The sequence below is a fragment of the Zosterops lateralis genome, assembly GCF_965231275.1.
Source record: "Zosterops lateralis genome assembly, chromosome: 1".
Taxonomy (NCBI): Eukaryota; Metazoa; Chordata; class Aves; order Passeriformes; family Zosteropidae; genus Zosterops; species Zosterops lateralis.
Genome location: NC_139762.1, coordinates 22,235,450 through 22,253,838, shown reverse-complemented (window position 1 = coordinate 22,253,838; position 18,389 = coordinate 22,235,450). Strand labels below are relative to the sequence as shown.

The following is an 18,389-nucleotide window of genomic DNA, read 5'->3' as shown; positions in this document are numbered from 1 at the left end:
CCAGACATTACAGCTGTCTCTCATCTCGCAGTTCAGAACTTCTGAGAGTGTTAAGTCAGAATAATCTGATTTTATTACATTTTTCTTTTTTATAAAATACACACTAGAAAGTTTACATTAAAATGGTTGTGAATTTTTTTCCCTAATCTTTCATAACCCTCTTCGAATCACAGGCACAAACAGTAGTTTGGGAAGCATGGAATTATTGGCTAATTTTCTAGACCTTCTATAGTCAGCAAGACTCTGTTTCTCTAAAATAAAACTTCCTTCCTAATCCTTCCAACTTCAGTACCTTGTTTCCTCCTTTTACAAGGGCTGCCCTTCAGCATTTCCGTCAAGAGGTGAAGAAGAAAAGCTCTTTGACACGAGAAGGATTACTTACTTCATTGCCTAGTGTATTTGTCCTAGACTTGCACTTCCCTATATTATTTCCTTTCTTTTTTTTTTTTCCCTTTTCCCATAGGAAGGCACTCTATTTTTGTGCTAGCATTGTGCCATGTTTGCACTATTTTTACAGCTCTGTTTTGGTGCTCCAAATCTTCATGAATTAAGGAAGAGAAGGTTGACTGATACATTTTCTGAGGTATTTTCACCAGTACTGTGGTCTGCTCATCTGGGGGAAAAGCTAGTTACAGTAAATGCAGGGTTGTGTTTCTTCTGTTTGTTTTAATTTTTTAATTAGGTAATTCCTGCAATAAAACCAAATGATCTAACACATAGTAAGCTGATAACACAATGTGAAATTCTGCAAGTAGGATGCATGTTGGATGCACAATGACAGAGAACTCACAATTATAGTACAATTCCTCAGTGCACATTTAGAAAGATCGAGATTCATCACCCAAGCTTTCCACAAATTAGCTTAAGAGATGCTCCACATAAAATATGCTAATACAGCAGTGAGACTTCTACTTCTTTCTTCTCTATGTGAGTCAAAGAAACTCTCCCTTCCCTCTATCTTTTCAATCTTAGAAATGTCAGGAATGCAATATCCTGTTTCCTTTGGTTTTGCTGGGGGGCCTTGTGGGTGCTTTAGGAAATGTTTAAATGCTGAAACTTTAATAAAGAGCTCTGTTGTCCAAGAGAACCTCATTAGTCATGGACAATGAAAGACTATTAATAGCAACATCAACAATATGCAAACAAAAAGTCAGAATAGTGTTTAAAAGCCCTTTCTTCTCTCAAATGCTAAGGATCTTCTTACTTTAGTCTCATGATACCCTCACTTTATTACTCTGCAGTCAGCTTCTCTGTTTGTAAAACTGCAATTTCTATTGTAAACACTCCTTCCCAGAAATTGCCTTCTGCTTTTGGAAAGATACATCTTTCAAGGTTTTTATAATCCATCACAAAAAGGTAAAGGATCCTATGTTAGTCCCTTTGAAAAATTACAATTTTCACTTTTGAAATAATGCAACTTTTAAGAACTCTAGCCCTGAAATAACCCAGGCTAACAAGAGTGATTTCATAGTAAGTCAGGGAAGCATGGGCTGTTAGAATTTTATTGTGGATGAACCTTTCACAGTAAGAAAGTATGATGTTTTACTACACACTGTTACTAAGGCTTCTGAATTGTGATGAAAAGAAACAGAACAGATTTGCTTCCAGATGAGAGACAGTAAATACAAGCACACTTACATTCAGACTACTTAGATGGTAGGAAAATTTTTCTTTAAAAAATAAACACTTCCCTGAAAAACTCAATTAATGTTACTAACTTGATAAATGTGAATACATGTCAGGTTAACTCATTAGGAAGAATCAAAGCTAACCTAAAAAGGAAGAGTCCATATAGAAAAATGAAAACATAAAAGGGATGGAAAGGCCCAAATAAAACAGCTGCTTTGAGCAATTTGCATTCTCTCTGCTTTTTTGTAATGCCATCAAAGCCATTAACTATATATAGCTCAGTGTCTCTTCGGTCAGCAAAAAACAACTTAGAAACACAACCAAATCAATCCCTTCTTCTACAATGCAACATGGTTTTAATTAAGAAAGAATGCCAGGATGAAGGAGACCTTACAAGTTCAATAAGCTGAGACCATTCAATTTTTGGAAGTGGGGAGAAAAGGGTTAAGCTTTTCATTGCAAACTTCACATGTTTTATGTTAATACAACTATTTAAGCCCTTTCTTGACTTTCTGATCATGTCTTTTGACAGGAAAGGGAGTATTTGTTTTGTCTGTTTTTAACTGTCAGGAAAGCAAACTAGAACTGTCCAGAAAAGTCTATCTTTTATTCTGACCTCTGCCTCCCAAAAGGAGCAGTTTAGGCATGATGCATTTACCAGAGAATGGAAGTATGAAATTCCCTTTCTAATGCAAAAAAATCTTACCTGGGTAATCATTCTTGTCTACATCTGAGTCTCCTCTTAGAGTGAAGCCAAATCCCGAAGGCATGGACTGTGAGGCCCAAGCTCCATTGAGCACCTGGGAAGGGTTAGGGTTTAACCCATTACTGTATCCATTGTAAATGAGCACTTTCCCTCTTCTGTCTTCTCCTGCAAATGGTGCACCAATAGCAATGTCTGCAGTGAAAAAAAGAAAAAAAAAAAGAAAAAAAAAAAAAAAAAGAAAAAAAAAAGAAAAAAAAAAGAAAAAAAAAAAAAAGTAAAAAAAAAAAAAAGGATAAAAAAATGGACACAATTAAAAATTAACTCCCTGTAGGAAAATAGACACAAATTGATTGTGCTACAAACATGCAAGAACTTCAAAATTCTGTACTTCTGTATGTATTCTAGATTAAAGGCAAATATAAAAAATGTTAGTAGGGTCTTTTCTGTGTCAAACTTTCAAGACAAATGCTTACACAATAATCCTATGAAGAGGTTATTTAATTATACCAAATAACCAGGCCACATTGGATTCCTCTACATATTTCCTGGGCAGTTGCTTAGCTTTAATAAACCAAGATCTAATGAATGCCTCCTTCTACTTCCGTATTTTTAAACAGGCACAAATTTTCTTTGATTTCCTCTATCATCTAGTTAACAAGGAGCAGCTGTTAGATAAAACTTATTTTCTTTTTCCAGATAACATATCCTAAATAGACAAAAAAACTTCATCCTCTCAAACATTCAATGCTTTAGAATGCAAAAGAAAACAATGGAATATCATGTTTTCACCTATACCAATTTATCATTTTATTGAGAAATAGGAATAGTACTGAGTCAGGAATTTCACAGGAGGTCTTAGGTACTATGGAATTAAACAGTTCAATCCCTAAAAATGAGGTGCCATATCCAAACGGAACTGACAGAAATGCCCTTAGTTTCTGTTCACAGGATATGGAGACAATATTGTCTAGACTGAGATCCAATAGCTGCGCTAGCTGAGTCAGCCAATAGGAAACAACAGAGGATATATATGTATCTATAGCTCTCATTTTTGGGTTCTGACCTAAGAGTTGATGCTGGACTTCCTTATTAAACTTGAATTGAGCACCTGGCCTCTGTAGCTTCACTCCAAAGGCAGAAGTGCACCAAAGCTCTATGATTGGCATATTTGGTTATGATGCTGAAGACTCTGGCAGAGTCTTTTTAGTCTTATACAGTGTCAGAGAAAAGTCTTCTTCCTACCTCATCTGAATTCTGGAGAGAAGGGAGACCAACACTGCCTGCCCAGAGTAGCTGAGGGTATCTGCTATTGCTCACAGGTAGAAAACAGGAATTCTCCACCACAAGGTTCAGCTGAACTCCATGGTGGGATTCCAGGACAAGCCAGTGAGGGTACTCTCAGCAATCACAATCCAGTGGCTTCTACCCACAGGATGGTACTCATACTTTGTGCACTCTGAACCCCAGTGCAATTCTGACTTCTAACATGAAGGATCTCTTGCACAGCGCCCATACAATGAGGACATTGCCCTAGAAACCAGTGGTTAGAGCATTGTGAAAAACAGCCCTTGAGGTAAGGAGGAGCAAAGTTCATTTTTCCTTAGTGGGAAAGCTATTCTAAAGGCTACTGTGCAAAATAGTTCTTCCAGGAAAAACTTCTTGCTGTTCTAGATGCAGAGATACCTGCTTTGAAGATCCCTAACATCCTGGAAATAAGAAGGAAAAGCATCCAGGGAAAACCAAGATGCTACTGACCATATCTAAGAAGCTAACTCTAGGTGCTCAAGGTATCCCAGCTTTCTCAGGTAATGAAGGAGTTAGTTTAGTTGTTCTGTTTGCTTGAATGTCGGCTGCCAGTTAACTGACATGAACATTTTGTTGCGTACATGTGCTATAAGCATTTGAGAAAGAGCCCATTATGCACCTGTTTTTCCAGTACATAAGTACCAGTGGAAGGCTGATTCCAAAATAGTACTTCTGTACTTCCCCAATTCTTTCATTGTTGACAAAATTCTCCATGCACTGAACCTCATTCAATTATCAAACTCCTCTAAACCTTTGAGAAGAACTCTGCTTTCAAAAAAATGAAACATCTTAACCAAGTAATTAAATGTTATTATTGTTATAAAACAAAAGGCACTTTTATTCAAACAAAAATAATAATATTTAGTAAAAAACCACACTGTAGTCACTATGAATGCCCTCTTATTGGTTAGCTTTTCATCATTTGGGTCTCAATATCAGTTTCATTAGCATTAGTGTAAATTCTCATGAATTTCAAATATGTTAAAAAGCCTTTTCAGCACAGCATAGACACAATATTTGATACTTAGGCATTTGCAACTTCAGTGCTGGAGATTTACTACATTACATACAAATTACCATTATATCCATCTTGATTGAGATCTCCAAGGTGTGTGATTGCACTGCCAAATCTACCAAACACTTCAGTGCCTGTCAGAATTTGTGCATCTTGGAAGAGGAATGCACTTTCTTGCAGGTACAGATAAACTTGCCCAACTTCTTTAGGCTTGCTCTCAAATTCTCGTTCCATAAAAAGAGGGGCACCAACTAGGATATCATCTAAACTGGAACAAACAAAAAAGTGTCACTGAGAGACTGAGTGGAAAAAACACAGTTTATACATTTGCTAAACAGGAAGCTGACAATTATCATACAGCCAGACTAACTGAGGTAAGAAGGCACTTTTGGAGTTCAAGTCCAAACACTTGGTCAAAGCATGGTCAATTAGGGAAGGCTGTCCACAGCTATACTCAGTCTAGTTTTGATTAACTCCATGGATGGAGACTCTACAACCTCTCTGGGTGACTACTTCCAGTGTCTGATCATCATCACAGCCAAAATGTTTCTTTCTAGGTTTAAATGGAATTTCTTGTACTTCAATTCATGCCCACAATAGACAATGAAAACTTACACTTCAGAATTGATGACACTGAAGTCAGGAATCTAAGAGTGAATCTGTGTCACTAGAACAAATTATGTAGATCTGTTTTACTAACAGTGCCAGTGAGAGACAAATTTTAGTATAAAACCTAGTTTTCGCAACTTATGCATCAGTAAGTGACCAAAACAAAAAAACCCTGCCACCTTACAACTGATTTTTGAGTAATATATACGAAACACAAGTAATGAATCAATTAATAGAGAATGCCTCATCATTTCTTCAAAAAGAAACTGGGAGACAAAGCCAAAACTCTTTTTTTGAAAACTCTTCTGTTCAATATCAGGTACACAAGTAGTTGTAGTGCTCAGATAGTTTTCTATACTGAGTATTATAGAGAAAGGACATAATCAAATCATAAAATTAAGATGCTTAGAGGAAAAAATCTTTTTGTCCATTATGCTACTCCAAGACGAATCAGTAAAAGAACACAGACCAATCAAAGCATATTTAAATAGTTATGTTTCAAAACATATTACCAACATTTATTTAGAGGGAATAAGAATATCCTGTCATGAATTGTAAAGAATAAAAACAAGACTCATAAAAAGCAGAAGTATTCTTAATGTATTGTTCTGAGATATGAAATGATAGTATCAGATTAACTGCTGAAGATTGGTCAAGGCCATGTGATAAAATAATTTGCATTCTATTCAGTGGACATTGATCATCTGTATTAAGGAAGTCTGTTACTGCAAATAACTAGGACTACTTGATCCCAGAATATTTAATTTGGAAAACATATTCTCTTGCTCTAATGTAAAAACTTTTTCAAGCTTTGTAAAATTTACAAAAAAGTTTCTATTCTCAATTCATCATATTTCCAGTACCTATCAGCAAACCAAATACTAAAATTGCACTACATTGTTTTTCCTAATCCCGATAGAAAAAAAAGCCGTATGATTCAGCAGTAGCTCACCTACTATTTTACCACAGATGTACACTATGATTCTAAGAACGGAGGATTTAGTATAGAATATTTTATCTAGAAAAAAAAATTAATTACATTGTAGAACTTACACATTCTATAAATTGTGACAAAATACTTCTAGGAATGTTTTTTTCTACTAAGTTTTATAGTATGTTTCCATAAAGGAAAGTGTAAATCCAAATGTCAGGTCAGTTTGGTATAGCTGTTCTATTTTTTAAGTTAGCTTTTACCCTATGGCATAAATAACTAAAAAACGAAGGAAGCAAATGCTGACTTGACATCAAAGGAGGGATTTTCCTTTCACACTAAACATTAAAAGTCTTCCTCTACTAATGGAAGATGTTTGTGGTTGGGACAGAATATCAGCTGAAATGGTTGCCATGAAACAATAGTAACAACAAAAACAAATCATGGATGCTGTTTCAAAAATAAGTTATTTTACTAATGCCATGCACTAAAAGCCTTATCAGTAGTACTATCATTAATTAATTTTTTAGTACAGTCCAGGTATTCCCAATACATTGGGACCCTATGAGTTAAGAGCTGTAGAAACCATGAAATGAAGGATGATCTTGGCTCCCTTGAATATTTTATAAATGAGCAATTGTAGGACTAAAGGAAGATTTTTTTAGAGGTGAAAAGGAACTAAATCACTGAGAGTCAGACAGCTCCCAGTACATCGATGTGAAGTAAATAGATACCCAGATACCTTTAAAACCCTGATCCACAGAGCAATATCTAGAGTGCCTAAAATGGTGAAAAGAAAGACACAGACTATCTATTGCATACTAAAACTCTTTAAGCAGAAGCCTAACCCAGAATACAAGATTCACCAGGTGATACAGAAAGCAAGAAGACAGGAGCTGGAGTTTGTTGAACATGGAGCACAGCATCCCAGCCAGAAGTGCACAGTGCTGGTTATTTTTCTGGTAAAATTTCAACGTTGCTAAAATAAATGACAATGATTATATAAAATGCATGAACAGTCCAGGGAGAAGGAACCAGAATCCGGTAGCTAAGATGGGGGGGATAGGTGGAAAGAGGGCAGTCATGTAATACACTGACCTATTTCTCAACTGGTTATGGGCACCTGGAACACCCACAGCACTTGGTTTACCTTCCCTCCAGGTCTTCGTATGTAGTGCCCCCACCAAGGCCTTCCTTTCCTCATCCTCTTAAATTTTCCCCCTTCTCCTTCAGAGCTGAGCTCTGTAGGTAAAAGCACACTGCCTTAGCAAGTCCTCTGCAAGAGGGAACTCTCCATCAGGCAATTCTAGAGGTTTGGGATTAGAGTTTGGTTTTTTGTTGCTGTCACAGCAGTGTACTACAGCTAGAAAGGAAGGATTTGTCAGCTACACAACTCTCTGATCCTCATTTACTTTCTTCTGGCTCCTCTTCCAGTGGGGAAAATAAGCAAACAATTGCTGCTTACCATACTTTATACTCAGTTCTGCCTCCCAGCTTCTACAATTTAATTATTTAGATAACAAGCAGTCAAGGGGCCACGGGGGAGTGTGTATTTGATGGGTTCTATGTCCCTATGTGATTAGTATTATGAATTTTTGCTGGTGAAAGAGGATATTTCAATTGGCCCTTTAAATTGTAGGAGTTTGTATTTACAAAATTGAGAGTTCTGAGTCAAATTCAGTTTGATGTGATTACTTTTGAGAAGTCATGAGTAAATAAAAGCAGAAGTCCCTGGACAGTAATATTAAACCATAAAATGCAGTTCAGTGTGCAGTGGTATTTTGAACTGGCTCATTAGATTTCATTATAGCACTAAAATGCCAGAGTTAACATAAATTATATATTAATTTTTGCTCCAACACAGAAAAGTAACCAGCCAGTATTACTTCCTTTCTCATTAAAAAAAAATAAAAAATAATAAAAAAAAATCTTTAAAAAGCACAAAGCTGACAACCTGCTGACACTGTGTGCCATTCCTTTGTGTCCTGCAGAGTAATAAAAAGCAGGAATATGGGAAATGTCAAGAGGTCAAAGTGTAACTATGGAAAGCTTTGATATAGGCCAAATAAAAAAACCACACAAACAGTAAACCGTTTATTTCACTATTTTTATTGGACTGATCCAGCCTAAATTGAAGTGTTCACTTTTTCTCTCTTTACTAGGAATGTAGCCTGTAAGTTAATGGCAAAGCTTGATTTGTTAAGTTTCATTGTGGATTTCTCTTTATTAGCAATGGGCAACTAAAGGTTAGTTCAAACAGAATCCTCAATTTCCCTGTTCTGCCTACAATCCTGATGTGGTGCAGATGAAACTGCATGAGTCACTTTGAAATGCCCACAGAACTGTCAGGCCTGGTCTACAGAGCTTTTTTTCCTAAGATGAGCCTAATTTTTGAGCCATATCAGGAGTCTTATTACAGCAAAGCACCATTCCTAATAATCTTGTATTAATTTTTCAGCAAATAACTTAATCAGGTTTCTCAGACTGATAAGGCTACAAGTACCACATCTTTAGCTGAATAAAATGCCTAAGTGAATTTCAAGTGTTCATTTCCCCTTTGCCTTTTTCTCCTCTTTTACTCTTCCTTTCAGATAAATATTTCTATTGATTATATGTGCAAACCAGCAAAGACAGACTACATATATAATCAGACATGTTTATCAAGTAGAGCTTTTTGTGTTTTGTTTTCTTTGGGATGTTTGGATCTCAGGAAGAGTCTTTAGATTTCTTTTAAGATATAGACTGGGAGACCACACAGGCCTCAATAGCAGTTTGATTATATTATTTACATAAACTGTGGTTTTAGAGGTACACAGAAAGTATGAGACCTGCCAAGTAACCCTATGGTTAACAGGAAATAACCTGCACAGGAAATAGTTTGGTTCAGTGAGAAGTTAAATAATAAGTTCCCTGAAAGTCTACTGAGTGTCTGTTGCACCTTAAATTAATGTTTCTCCACTCTTTCACATTCGTAATACAACAGTAGGACAAAATCAATTCTGATTGTGTATCATAAAAACAGAAATTTTCAAAGGCTGTGATACTATGACAAAGTTTAATCTCAGAAACTTCAAAACATTTGAGTACTATGAAGCCACCATGGAAACTGCTGAAGTTCTGTTGTTTCATTTTGTAACTGTAAACTCAGTCTTTAAAGGGTCACTAGTCACTGATGAGAAGCAATGAACTTAACCCAGAAAAGTTATTTCATGCACTGTGCTTAAGCACTTAATAAGAAATGATCACAAGAAAAAAATAGGATGTAGACACATTTGAGACATTTTGCAATGAGCAAGAGTACACTACATCTCTAAATACTGTCCTGGCTCATCTTTGTGCAGACTTTCAAGCCTCTGAGTTTCAGGGATCTTTATCTCCTTGCTAGATAGCTACTACAGATATTCTCTTACTAAATTCCTCCTCTTCTAAAATATTTAATCAGATTTTACATGACTCGAAAGTTAACCAGGGTTTTGTTCAATGGAGCCCGAAACGCCCAAGCATCTTAGGGATACAATCCCCAAGTATCATGACCCTGGCAACAGAGCATCATTATCCCTCCGACTCACAAAATGCCTGCCATAACAACTGTGGGACACAGACACTTGATGGTCCTCAGGATGATAAATATGGATGGCCAACCAGCAGGGGCTGGAATGAGGAAAGAAGAGCTGATGACATTAGAAGGCTTTTAAAATTGAGAAGTGATGCTATGGATGAAAAGACTTTCCTGTATGTGAGAATGGGAGAATGAACTTCTGACTTTCACCTATCTCTTCCCCATGGTAGCTAGTGCTGTTTATTCACTGTTTTTCTACCTGGATCTGTTTCCTAGGACTATGGACACTCCTCTGAAACACTGCTTTGAATAAATATTCAGGAAGATAAACTCACCCAAAGTGGACCTGTAAACACTCATGCCACTGGGACTGCACAAAGATAAGTCTGTGTGAACAATTAAAATTAGAGAAGCAGAAAAGCCAAGAGAAGTATTTTGAGGTATGAAGTACCTGAAAACCTACATTTATTAATAAATATTAGCCATTGCTTCTATTAATGTTCAGTGGAGCTGAATATACTTGGTAACCTACCCATCATTGTTAACATCAGATACTGCAACTGTGTACCCAAAATAGGATGCCATCTGAAAATAAAAAACAATGAACAGACATTCATATTGGATATAAAATGTAAAGTTTTTTTACTGATAATCCTCTTTGGTTTTATGGTAATTTATAATGGTTTTATTATTACAAAAAACCATTTCATATACTCTTGAAACTATATTAAGGAAACTAGATGGTCTAAAGATACAATATTTCATCACATAGTTGCTTGACATTACCTGCTCACCAGTGAAGTTCTGGATAAAGGTCAAGTCAGAAGAATTAATAATTGAGACCTGGCAACAGAGGAATAAGGAAAGTTTCAAGAACACATGGAGATGCTACAGCATGACATCACTGCAAAAGAATTTGACACACTGAAAGATGGTCCAAGTGGCCAAGAAAAAACAGTTCTTTTTCTGTCTCACCACAGTTTTCCTGTATGGTCTTGAACAAAGTGCTAAGATTTCATCACCCTCAGGTTCCCCATGAAAAAAATACGGAAAAATATTTCCCTTCCTTGCTGGACACTGAACAACAGCGAATCACAGACTAGGCAGTGACTAGGCATGAAAATATGAACTTAAAACATAAAGAAGTATACATAGATATATAAATATATATACATACACAAATACACCTTTTTCCTAAAAAAATTTAAAAACAAGTCCCAGAGACACAAGGAATTTGGGGTCCACAAAACTAGAGAATGTGTCTGTGGCTGTGATCTCTTTTCCCAGTTAGGTTACTTGTGGAGCTTTTTTCCTACAAGTTAAAAGCTGTATCTACAAATGTATATTGTTTTCTCTCCTTGACTTCTAACTGCATATCATGACTCTTTGCACCTGGATTTCAGTGTATACATTTACACTGAAAGTAAACATGGGTATGAATAATCTGAACTTGGACTACTCTGCACTGTGGACACAGCACTGCACAAAAATATGCTAACCTATGGGTGAGCTTAGGTCTGATAACACTTGGTGGGTATAGGATACTAGTCAGAGTATGTAATTGTAATTGTGATTGCCTATTGAAAACAGACTTCAGAAGTGACTTAGCATTTACCAGTCAAAACTCAAACCAGTAAAGGCATTTCAGCCCAGCCAGATAAGCCTGAGGGTGAAAATCAGTGGCAGTTTTCTCAATTTTGAAAGTTTTGTATGAAAGAGACGGAAAATATAATGCAGCATGTAACCTTACAAATAGCTTAATTGCCTTCTCACTATAAAAATTATAAAATGAAGGTCCAGTACATACATAGCCAAAGTTCTGTGCTCCCCTTGGGACTCCAGCAACCAGCTCTGAAAGGATAAATGATCAACAGTGAACTGGTTTTGCAATCTGACTTGTGCATGCAAATTGTATCCCACACCACTTAGAACTTCCTTGATATAGACGTCAAATCCCTTAGGATTTTGATTTGTGATCTGTATCAGAAAGACCTGTAAATCATTTCAAACCATTATTTTGTTTGACTATGGCATTCATTCAGTTCATTTACTTGCACAAAATGTTACACTCTGACTTTTGAATACAGCCATCCACAGATCTCTTTTTGTTCAGCATTGCTTAGCATAGCCCAGTATAGTAAAGTTCTTGGCACAATTCAGCTTGCTATCTGACAGCTGTGTATTGACTCAACGAGAATTAGTTATGGCATCACATACTAGAACACAGAAGCTAAACAGAACTGTCTTTACAAATACTTCTTTTCTTTTCATCTACCAACAGTTTATCTCATCCATTATTTCACTTGATGCCATGTAAGTGCTGACAAATTCTGCACAGTCTATCTAAAAGCATTACAAGGAAATTTTTGCGAGTGGCATTGGAGGGATCCACTGAATAAGAACATTAAACCTTAGACCTAGCTGCCTTCTAGGAGTAATTTTGCTAAGTGGTGAAATCTTAAACAACTAGTAGAAAAAAATGAGTAGAAAAAAGAAGGGAAAAGCCAAGTCCCAGCCCGCAGTCTTGCAGTCTAAACCTTCCCTCATCAGAATATCCACATCAGAAGACAGCAGCAGGACCTTTAGATAACAGAGCACCTCAGCCAGCTGCTTGTACTGACCTAGCCTTCCTCTGTTCCTCACTGGGATCATATACTCCTCTCTGATTGAATGTGCTTGCTCAAGGAGAAATGGAGTCCTAATGAAGGCCTGAACATGACACAGGATGAATCTCAAGTCAGCCAACTATATTTTTGTGCCAGTCATTCACATGACATGATGATTCAAAATCATCCATTATAAAACTTTGAGTATGCACTAAAAAAGCAGCCAAAAATGTAGCCTTCCATTACTAGGGGGTACCTCTTTTTACAAATTATAGTGTTTGGCTCAAAACTGTGTGGTTTTTATATATTTTTTGAATCCTTCATAATGCAGGACAGGCAACTTTAAATTCAGAGGGATTAAGCAGCTGCAGTTCTGGAGCACTGGCTTTACTTGGCTCCCTATTGGCTTTGTGAATCTGGACTACAAAGCTGGTCAGCCTCTCAAGAAAGCCACCCCTTATGGAATTCAAATTTTTGTGTTACTCTAATTCTGTTATGTTATACTGTATAAGGAAATAATTGTCTCTGAGAATACTGAGTACAGAGCACTTAAGTCTCACCAGTGTTTCAAATGTATAATAGGTATGTTCCTGTGTAGAGAGCCAAGACAAGGAATTCAGTAAGTGCACAGCCATATGGTTTTCATTCAAGTAGATAGGTGCTTACCTTGTTCAGAATCCCCAGTAAATTCCCCAGCAGCCACTGAGTATCCTATTAAAAGATAAATTTAAGGAAAAAAACCCAACTTGATAAACAATTTCTTTGAAAAAATATGCAAGGACCATCAGATTTGTCTATTCAATGGATCGGCTGAATGCAAGTTTTCTAACATGAGTATACTAAAGCTGTGTGGAGAAAAGGAAAATTGTTTATCATACTACTATGCCTAAATTAATGGTAGGTGTGAATGTATAAAAAATTGATCCCTCTTCTCCAAAAATGAACTTTTAATTCAATAACACACACTAATTAATCTGAAAAAACCACCAGGTACTGTGGTGTTTTGCCCTAATAGCTATTGACACAATTCAGGTCTTCATTATTGTACTGTAATGTGTGAGTGTCCTGGCTGAGCTTTTTTTTTTTTTTTTTTTTTTTTTTTTTTTTTTTTTTTTTTTTTGAAATCTGGAAAACAGATTTCCAAAGATGTAGTAAAGCACCTCCTGGAGCTTTAGTAAAACTGTGAGATAGTTACTACTGTCACAGTAAAGAAAGACTTTTGGATTGTATCAGGGACTTAAATTTCAAATCTGTGGGCAACAGTGCAAGGATGTACCTTCAAATTTCACTGAATCTTTTCCATAACTGTGTGAAGAAAAACCTGCCTTACATGCAGAGTCATGTGAGTATCAAGAAAATTCTTAGAAATCAGTGCTAATAAAAAGTAGGTAAGGAGTCTTTTTCTCTATTAATTACGTAGTATCTTTAAATTGACTTTTGTTATTGCTTATTTCAATTGTATCTTTTAAATCAGTAAGAATTAATTGGGTATTTGTGTAGTACCATACAAAATACCACAGAATTGAATTTGAATTTATCTAATAAAAAAATTAAATTTTCTTTAATTACATTAAATTCAATCCATCATCTTGCAATGAAAAAATACATAAATGGGAAAATTTTTTATTTCTGCTTAATTATTTAAGATCAAATAATAAGAACCCTTACAAGCCATTTAAGATCTCTTCAAACCCTTAAGATCTTCAAACCCTGTTGCTGTGCATCATTTTAAGAATATTAATAATCTTGCTGAAGTAACCAGCAAACTACTGATTTGCTGTTGTGCTTAAGGCAAAACATGTTCAAATCCTCTCACAATTGGGACAATATTAATGTAAGGCTTGTTTTCATATTTATGTAAGACTGATCGTTTTAGAACATGTTGCTAACTCATATAGAACTCAGCTTACCCATGTAATTGTCATCATATGAGGGTGGTGCCACTCCTGTTTGCTTCTCTCGTGCCAGTTTCCTCAGAATATCCTTGAAGGAATAATTTGCAATGATGTCCGCAATACTTGCAGTGATTACCTGACCTGGATTCAAACAGCTTCATAAATGAAAGGGACCTAAAAGAGGGCCAGATTCTATAAAACAGGGCTAGCAGAACACCAGAACAGAGCAGAAAGGATCCTAATACAGCACAGATGCAAAGAGCAGATAACTTCTCTCAAGCTTTCTCCAGTATTACCCTGGAAGTCTCAAGAGTACACATAAATCAATAAAACAAGACAATGAATCTCTGTTGAACCATTATAAAAACACCTCCAGACCCATTTCAATGGCACTGTACAAATGTAGTAGACCAATGAAAGCAATTTCTCAATGGAGAATTCAAAGCTTTGAATTCCCTACAATCACTATCAATTAGATCTTCTTAAAAAAAAACGCAAAAACACATATCAAAGAGGCTGAAAGTGGGCAAGCTGGTAGGCAGAGGCTGGGAATCAGCTACATCATACATGTAAGAACAGATCAAAATAAAAATAACCTCTTAATCCTTTACTGAAACAACTTCAGGGTTTATCTACATGAGAAACTACATCTTGGAACCTACAGTGATGTCACAAATGATCTTAAAATACATGTAGATAGCTATAAAATGTTAGGTTCAAAAACAAACAGTAACAAACATTTTTAAAATAGTACATTTGCTCTAAAAATACTAGCAATTTTTAAACCTGCAGTATTTCTAGGGAAAAATTCAACTTAATGTACTAAAATGTCAACATAAAAATAATTATTTGTATTTTTTTCACTTCCTATATAATCTACATCCTGGATTTTCATGGCTTATATTTATGCTCAGTTGCTTGTTAAGCATCTTTTGATTTACGTTTGTTGAAAATAAGATCAGAGACTGATTATCTTAAACTGACAAAACAGTGGAAATCTAGAACTATGATACTTTCTGCTTCACTTCTTAGATCCAGTTAACCAGCCAGATGAACATACCTTGCCAATAAAAACTACCGGGCCCGCCTACTATCAGGTCTCCATTCTATAAAAAGCAGAATTAAATAAAATTATACAACAAAAGAACACAGCAAAATTAGGCATGCATGGGAAAAAAGGAATTTAAATAGTCAAAATAATATCAGAATCATGATAAAGGAGAATAGCCATGTTCAAGGAAATGATGTAAGTGCATGGACATGCAGGAAAACCCACAGTTTAAAAAAGTCAAAATTACCCTATGTATCTGCACTTGAAATGAAAGCCATTTATTTTACCACTAACATAACATTTCAAAACTTGCTGCTTATTTGTAACAAAACAAAGTTAACAGAAAAGAGGGTGCTCAATTCAATGAAACAACAATAATGTTTTATAGAGAATTATACAATGCAGCTGCAGAATGCTCAAAACAGTGGCAATAGTCAAAGTTACCTGACGGTCTGGTAATAATGGCCCAGACAACAACAATTGTGCAAAGTTTATCCTTTCTCCCACAACATTGTTTCTGAACCTCTTGGCATTTAAGAAAATCTAATTCTTTCCCTTAAGTACTTTCACCCCCACATGAGAATGGTTTTACTCAATGACTAGTCTGCCACCAAAAGCGCCTTTATATAGGCTATTTTAACTTTTTAAAACTAGTTGGTGCCTGCCTCACTGCTTCCTTAAAGTCAAGTAAAGCATTTTAGGTGGGACAGACTGAGTACATAGAAGTTTTTTGCCTAATTATCTGTTAAGACAGACAGAGACAGATTGGAGTGCTGCAAAGAGATAAACAGGTGCTGATTAAGCATTTCTTTTTATTAAAAAACCAAGAAAGTTTGAAGCTTGAAAAGGAGGAAAGAACTTGCAACAACTTCACAAAACTTTCCATATCCAACAGCATGGAGATAAACTCATGACCACTGAGATAGCACTTGGACCCAGCAGATATATCACAATGACATTTGGTCAAAATACTTCAGAAGCAGAATCTCACCTTGTAAAAATCTAAGCTGAAACCTGCTTGACAAAAGCCTTGTCCTTCAGGATCCGCATTGCCTGCAATTATGAAGGTAGAAGCATTTTATTGATTTTACAGTGCATGTGGAAGATAAAACAGGTACTCCTGGAGCTGTGATGCTATGAAATGCAATACTGCCAATATACATGAAAATATGCATTCTTTTTTAGAAGAGGCAGAGCAAATCAAGACTTTCTACATGATCCAGATCATGCAGTTCCTTCTGAAGGTTTTGAAAAATAAGACCTGCTACTTGGGACTTTCTCCTCCCACTGCCAAGAAAGGACCCTTGAAACAACTGTCAGGGATTCAGTTTTAATTTAGCTGTAGATAAAAAAGTAAAAAACTCAACAAGACTATAGAATTGTCATCAATATGTCATAAATACAAAAAGAAGTGTTTTCGAAAAACCTTGATATAGTGTAAGGTTAAGGACGGGTTCATGCAAAAACAACTTTCCTGCTTTTGACTACTTTTATTTTTATTCTCCAAATCCTTATATAATTGTGCAAAGTGCGCTGGCATGCACACACCCTTATGGCATCTCTGTATGTGCCAGAGTGCCAGAAGACTGCAGGATTGCAAAACTGAGAGTAGGAATGGCCACTTGAACTCTCTCTTCAAATGACATAAGCTTTTGCCAAAGTTCCAGTGAGACATCACTAAGTACATAAACCAGATCTTAAGGTCACCATTTCTTACAGATTCAGCTTCCTTCTGTAGCTGTCCATGCACAGATAGAATTAGGGTTTAAAAGGAAGACATGACAGAACGCTGCTTAAAGCCCGACAATAGGCATTGAATGCTGAACAAGATGAATGACTGATAATAACCTAATATGTGGCATTTTTTGCAGATTTCTGGGTAGCTGAACCTAGTTCTAAATATACATGTGGTTTATCTCTATTCCCCAAGAAGCAAGGGCCAGAGATGGCTACCACATCCTCAGAACAGCACAGAGAAGAGTGAGGAACAGCAGTGCCAACTGCATGGCTTTCTTCCATACTGAAAGTTCCTCACAAATGAGCTCTTGTGGATGATACTGGCATGAGTGATGATACAGGCTTGTGTGTTTCTATGCAAGGTCTGATCTTCAAACCGTGACCTTGTGATGAGACATTTATACTCAGGATAAGTATGAATAATTGGTTTAATATGCTGTCTGGTTCTTATCTAGAACTGTTTGCTATGTTTTAAAGCCACAAAAATTGAAACAATTATAGCTGATTACTATAACTGCACACAATTTACTTAGTTCTCCTCTTTCAATTAATTATACAATAAAGCATCCAATTGTAGGCATATAGTTTAATGTTTATTTTTCTTTTCACCCTCATTCAATGCAATAACATCATATAGTAATTCATTCAACCAAGACTCAGTGGTGTGAAGACTGAAAGAATGAAAACCCTCCGTGCAAAGGCAATTCCTTCAACACAACTGTTCATGTTAATACTTACTGTTGCGACAAGGTGAATATTCAGCATAGGCACTGAAGTTCTGAATTGCTACATAGCAGGTGCCAACAGGGTCCTTCTCAGGGCTGTCTTTAAGGGTTCTCCAATGATACAAAGGAGCACAAGCCTATAAAAACAGAAACATAAAACACACATACTTTCACACACTCTTGCATCTGGCAAATGTAGTTTTTAATAGGCTGCGTACAAAGATCCTCTCTGGTGTTGTATCATTCATATAGCAATGATCACAAGACAGAAGAAAATGCAGGACCACTTCTTCACATAATTTCATTATAACCTGAAAAACACACTTATAGCCCTTGGCAGATAAAATCTGTCAGGGACTACAAGTCACATTTAAACCATATTACAAATACCCTCTAAGTCTGCTTCACAAATAATATGTTTGCTCTATTACTGCTCATTGCACAGAAGCTGATCTCATAATTTAAGATGCATTTCACATATATGTGGCTGAAAGCGATCCCAGTTTTGTCCTGGTATGTCCTAAGATAATGGGCATAACAGCAGAACTGACTCCACTTTGCAGGAGATTTGTCAGGTTGCTGTCATATGGTCAATCACAATCATTAGAGTGTCTGCCTCCT

General features: G+C 36.2%; 1 protein-coding gene across 1 annotated transcript in view; it reads right to left on the bottom strand.

The window, feature by feature from the left end:
- Nucleotides 1–18,389, bottom strand: part of ITGA8 (integrin subunit alpha 8) — a gene marked incomplete at its 5' end in the record, with an annotated part of 117,414 nt that overhangs the window by 85,454 nt on the left and 13,571 nt on the right. Inside the window, 10 exons of the mRNA XM_083864930.1 lie at nucleotides 2,336–2,527; nucleotides 4,718–4,923; nucleotides 10,287–10,339; nucleotides 10,541–10,597; nucleotides 11,562–11,605; nucleotides 13,027–13,071; nucleotides 14,271–14,396; nucleotides 15,316–15,361; nucleotides 16,298–16,359; nucleotides 17,782–17,905. Coding sequence (XP_083721056.1) covers nucleotides 2,336–2,527; nucleotides 4,718–4,923; nucleotides 10,287–10,339; nucleotides 10,541–10,597; nucleotides 11,562–11,605; nucleotides 13,027–13,071; nucleotides 14,271–14,396; nucleotides 15,316–15,361; nucleotides 16,298–16,359; nucleotides 17,782–17,905 — 955 coding nt within the window. The remainder of the gene's footprint in view (nucleotides 1–2,335; nucleotides 2,528–4,717; nucleotides 4,924–10,286; nucleotides 10,340–10,540; nucleotides 10,598–11,561; nucleotides 11,606–13,026; nucleotides 13,072–14,270; nucleotides 14,397–15,315; nucleotides 15,362–16,297; nucleotides 16,360–17,781; nucleotides 17,906–18,389) is intronic.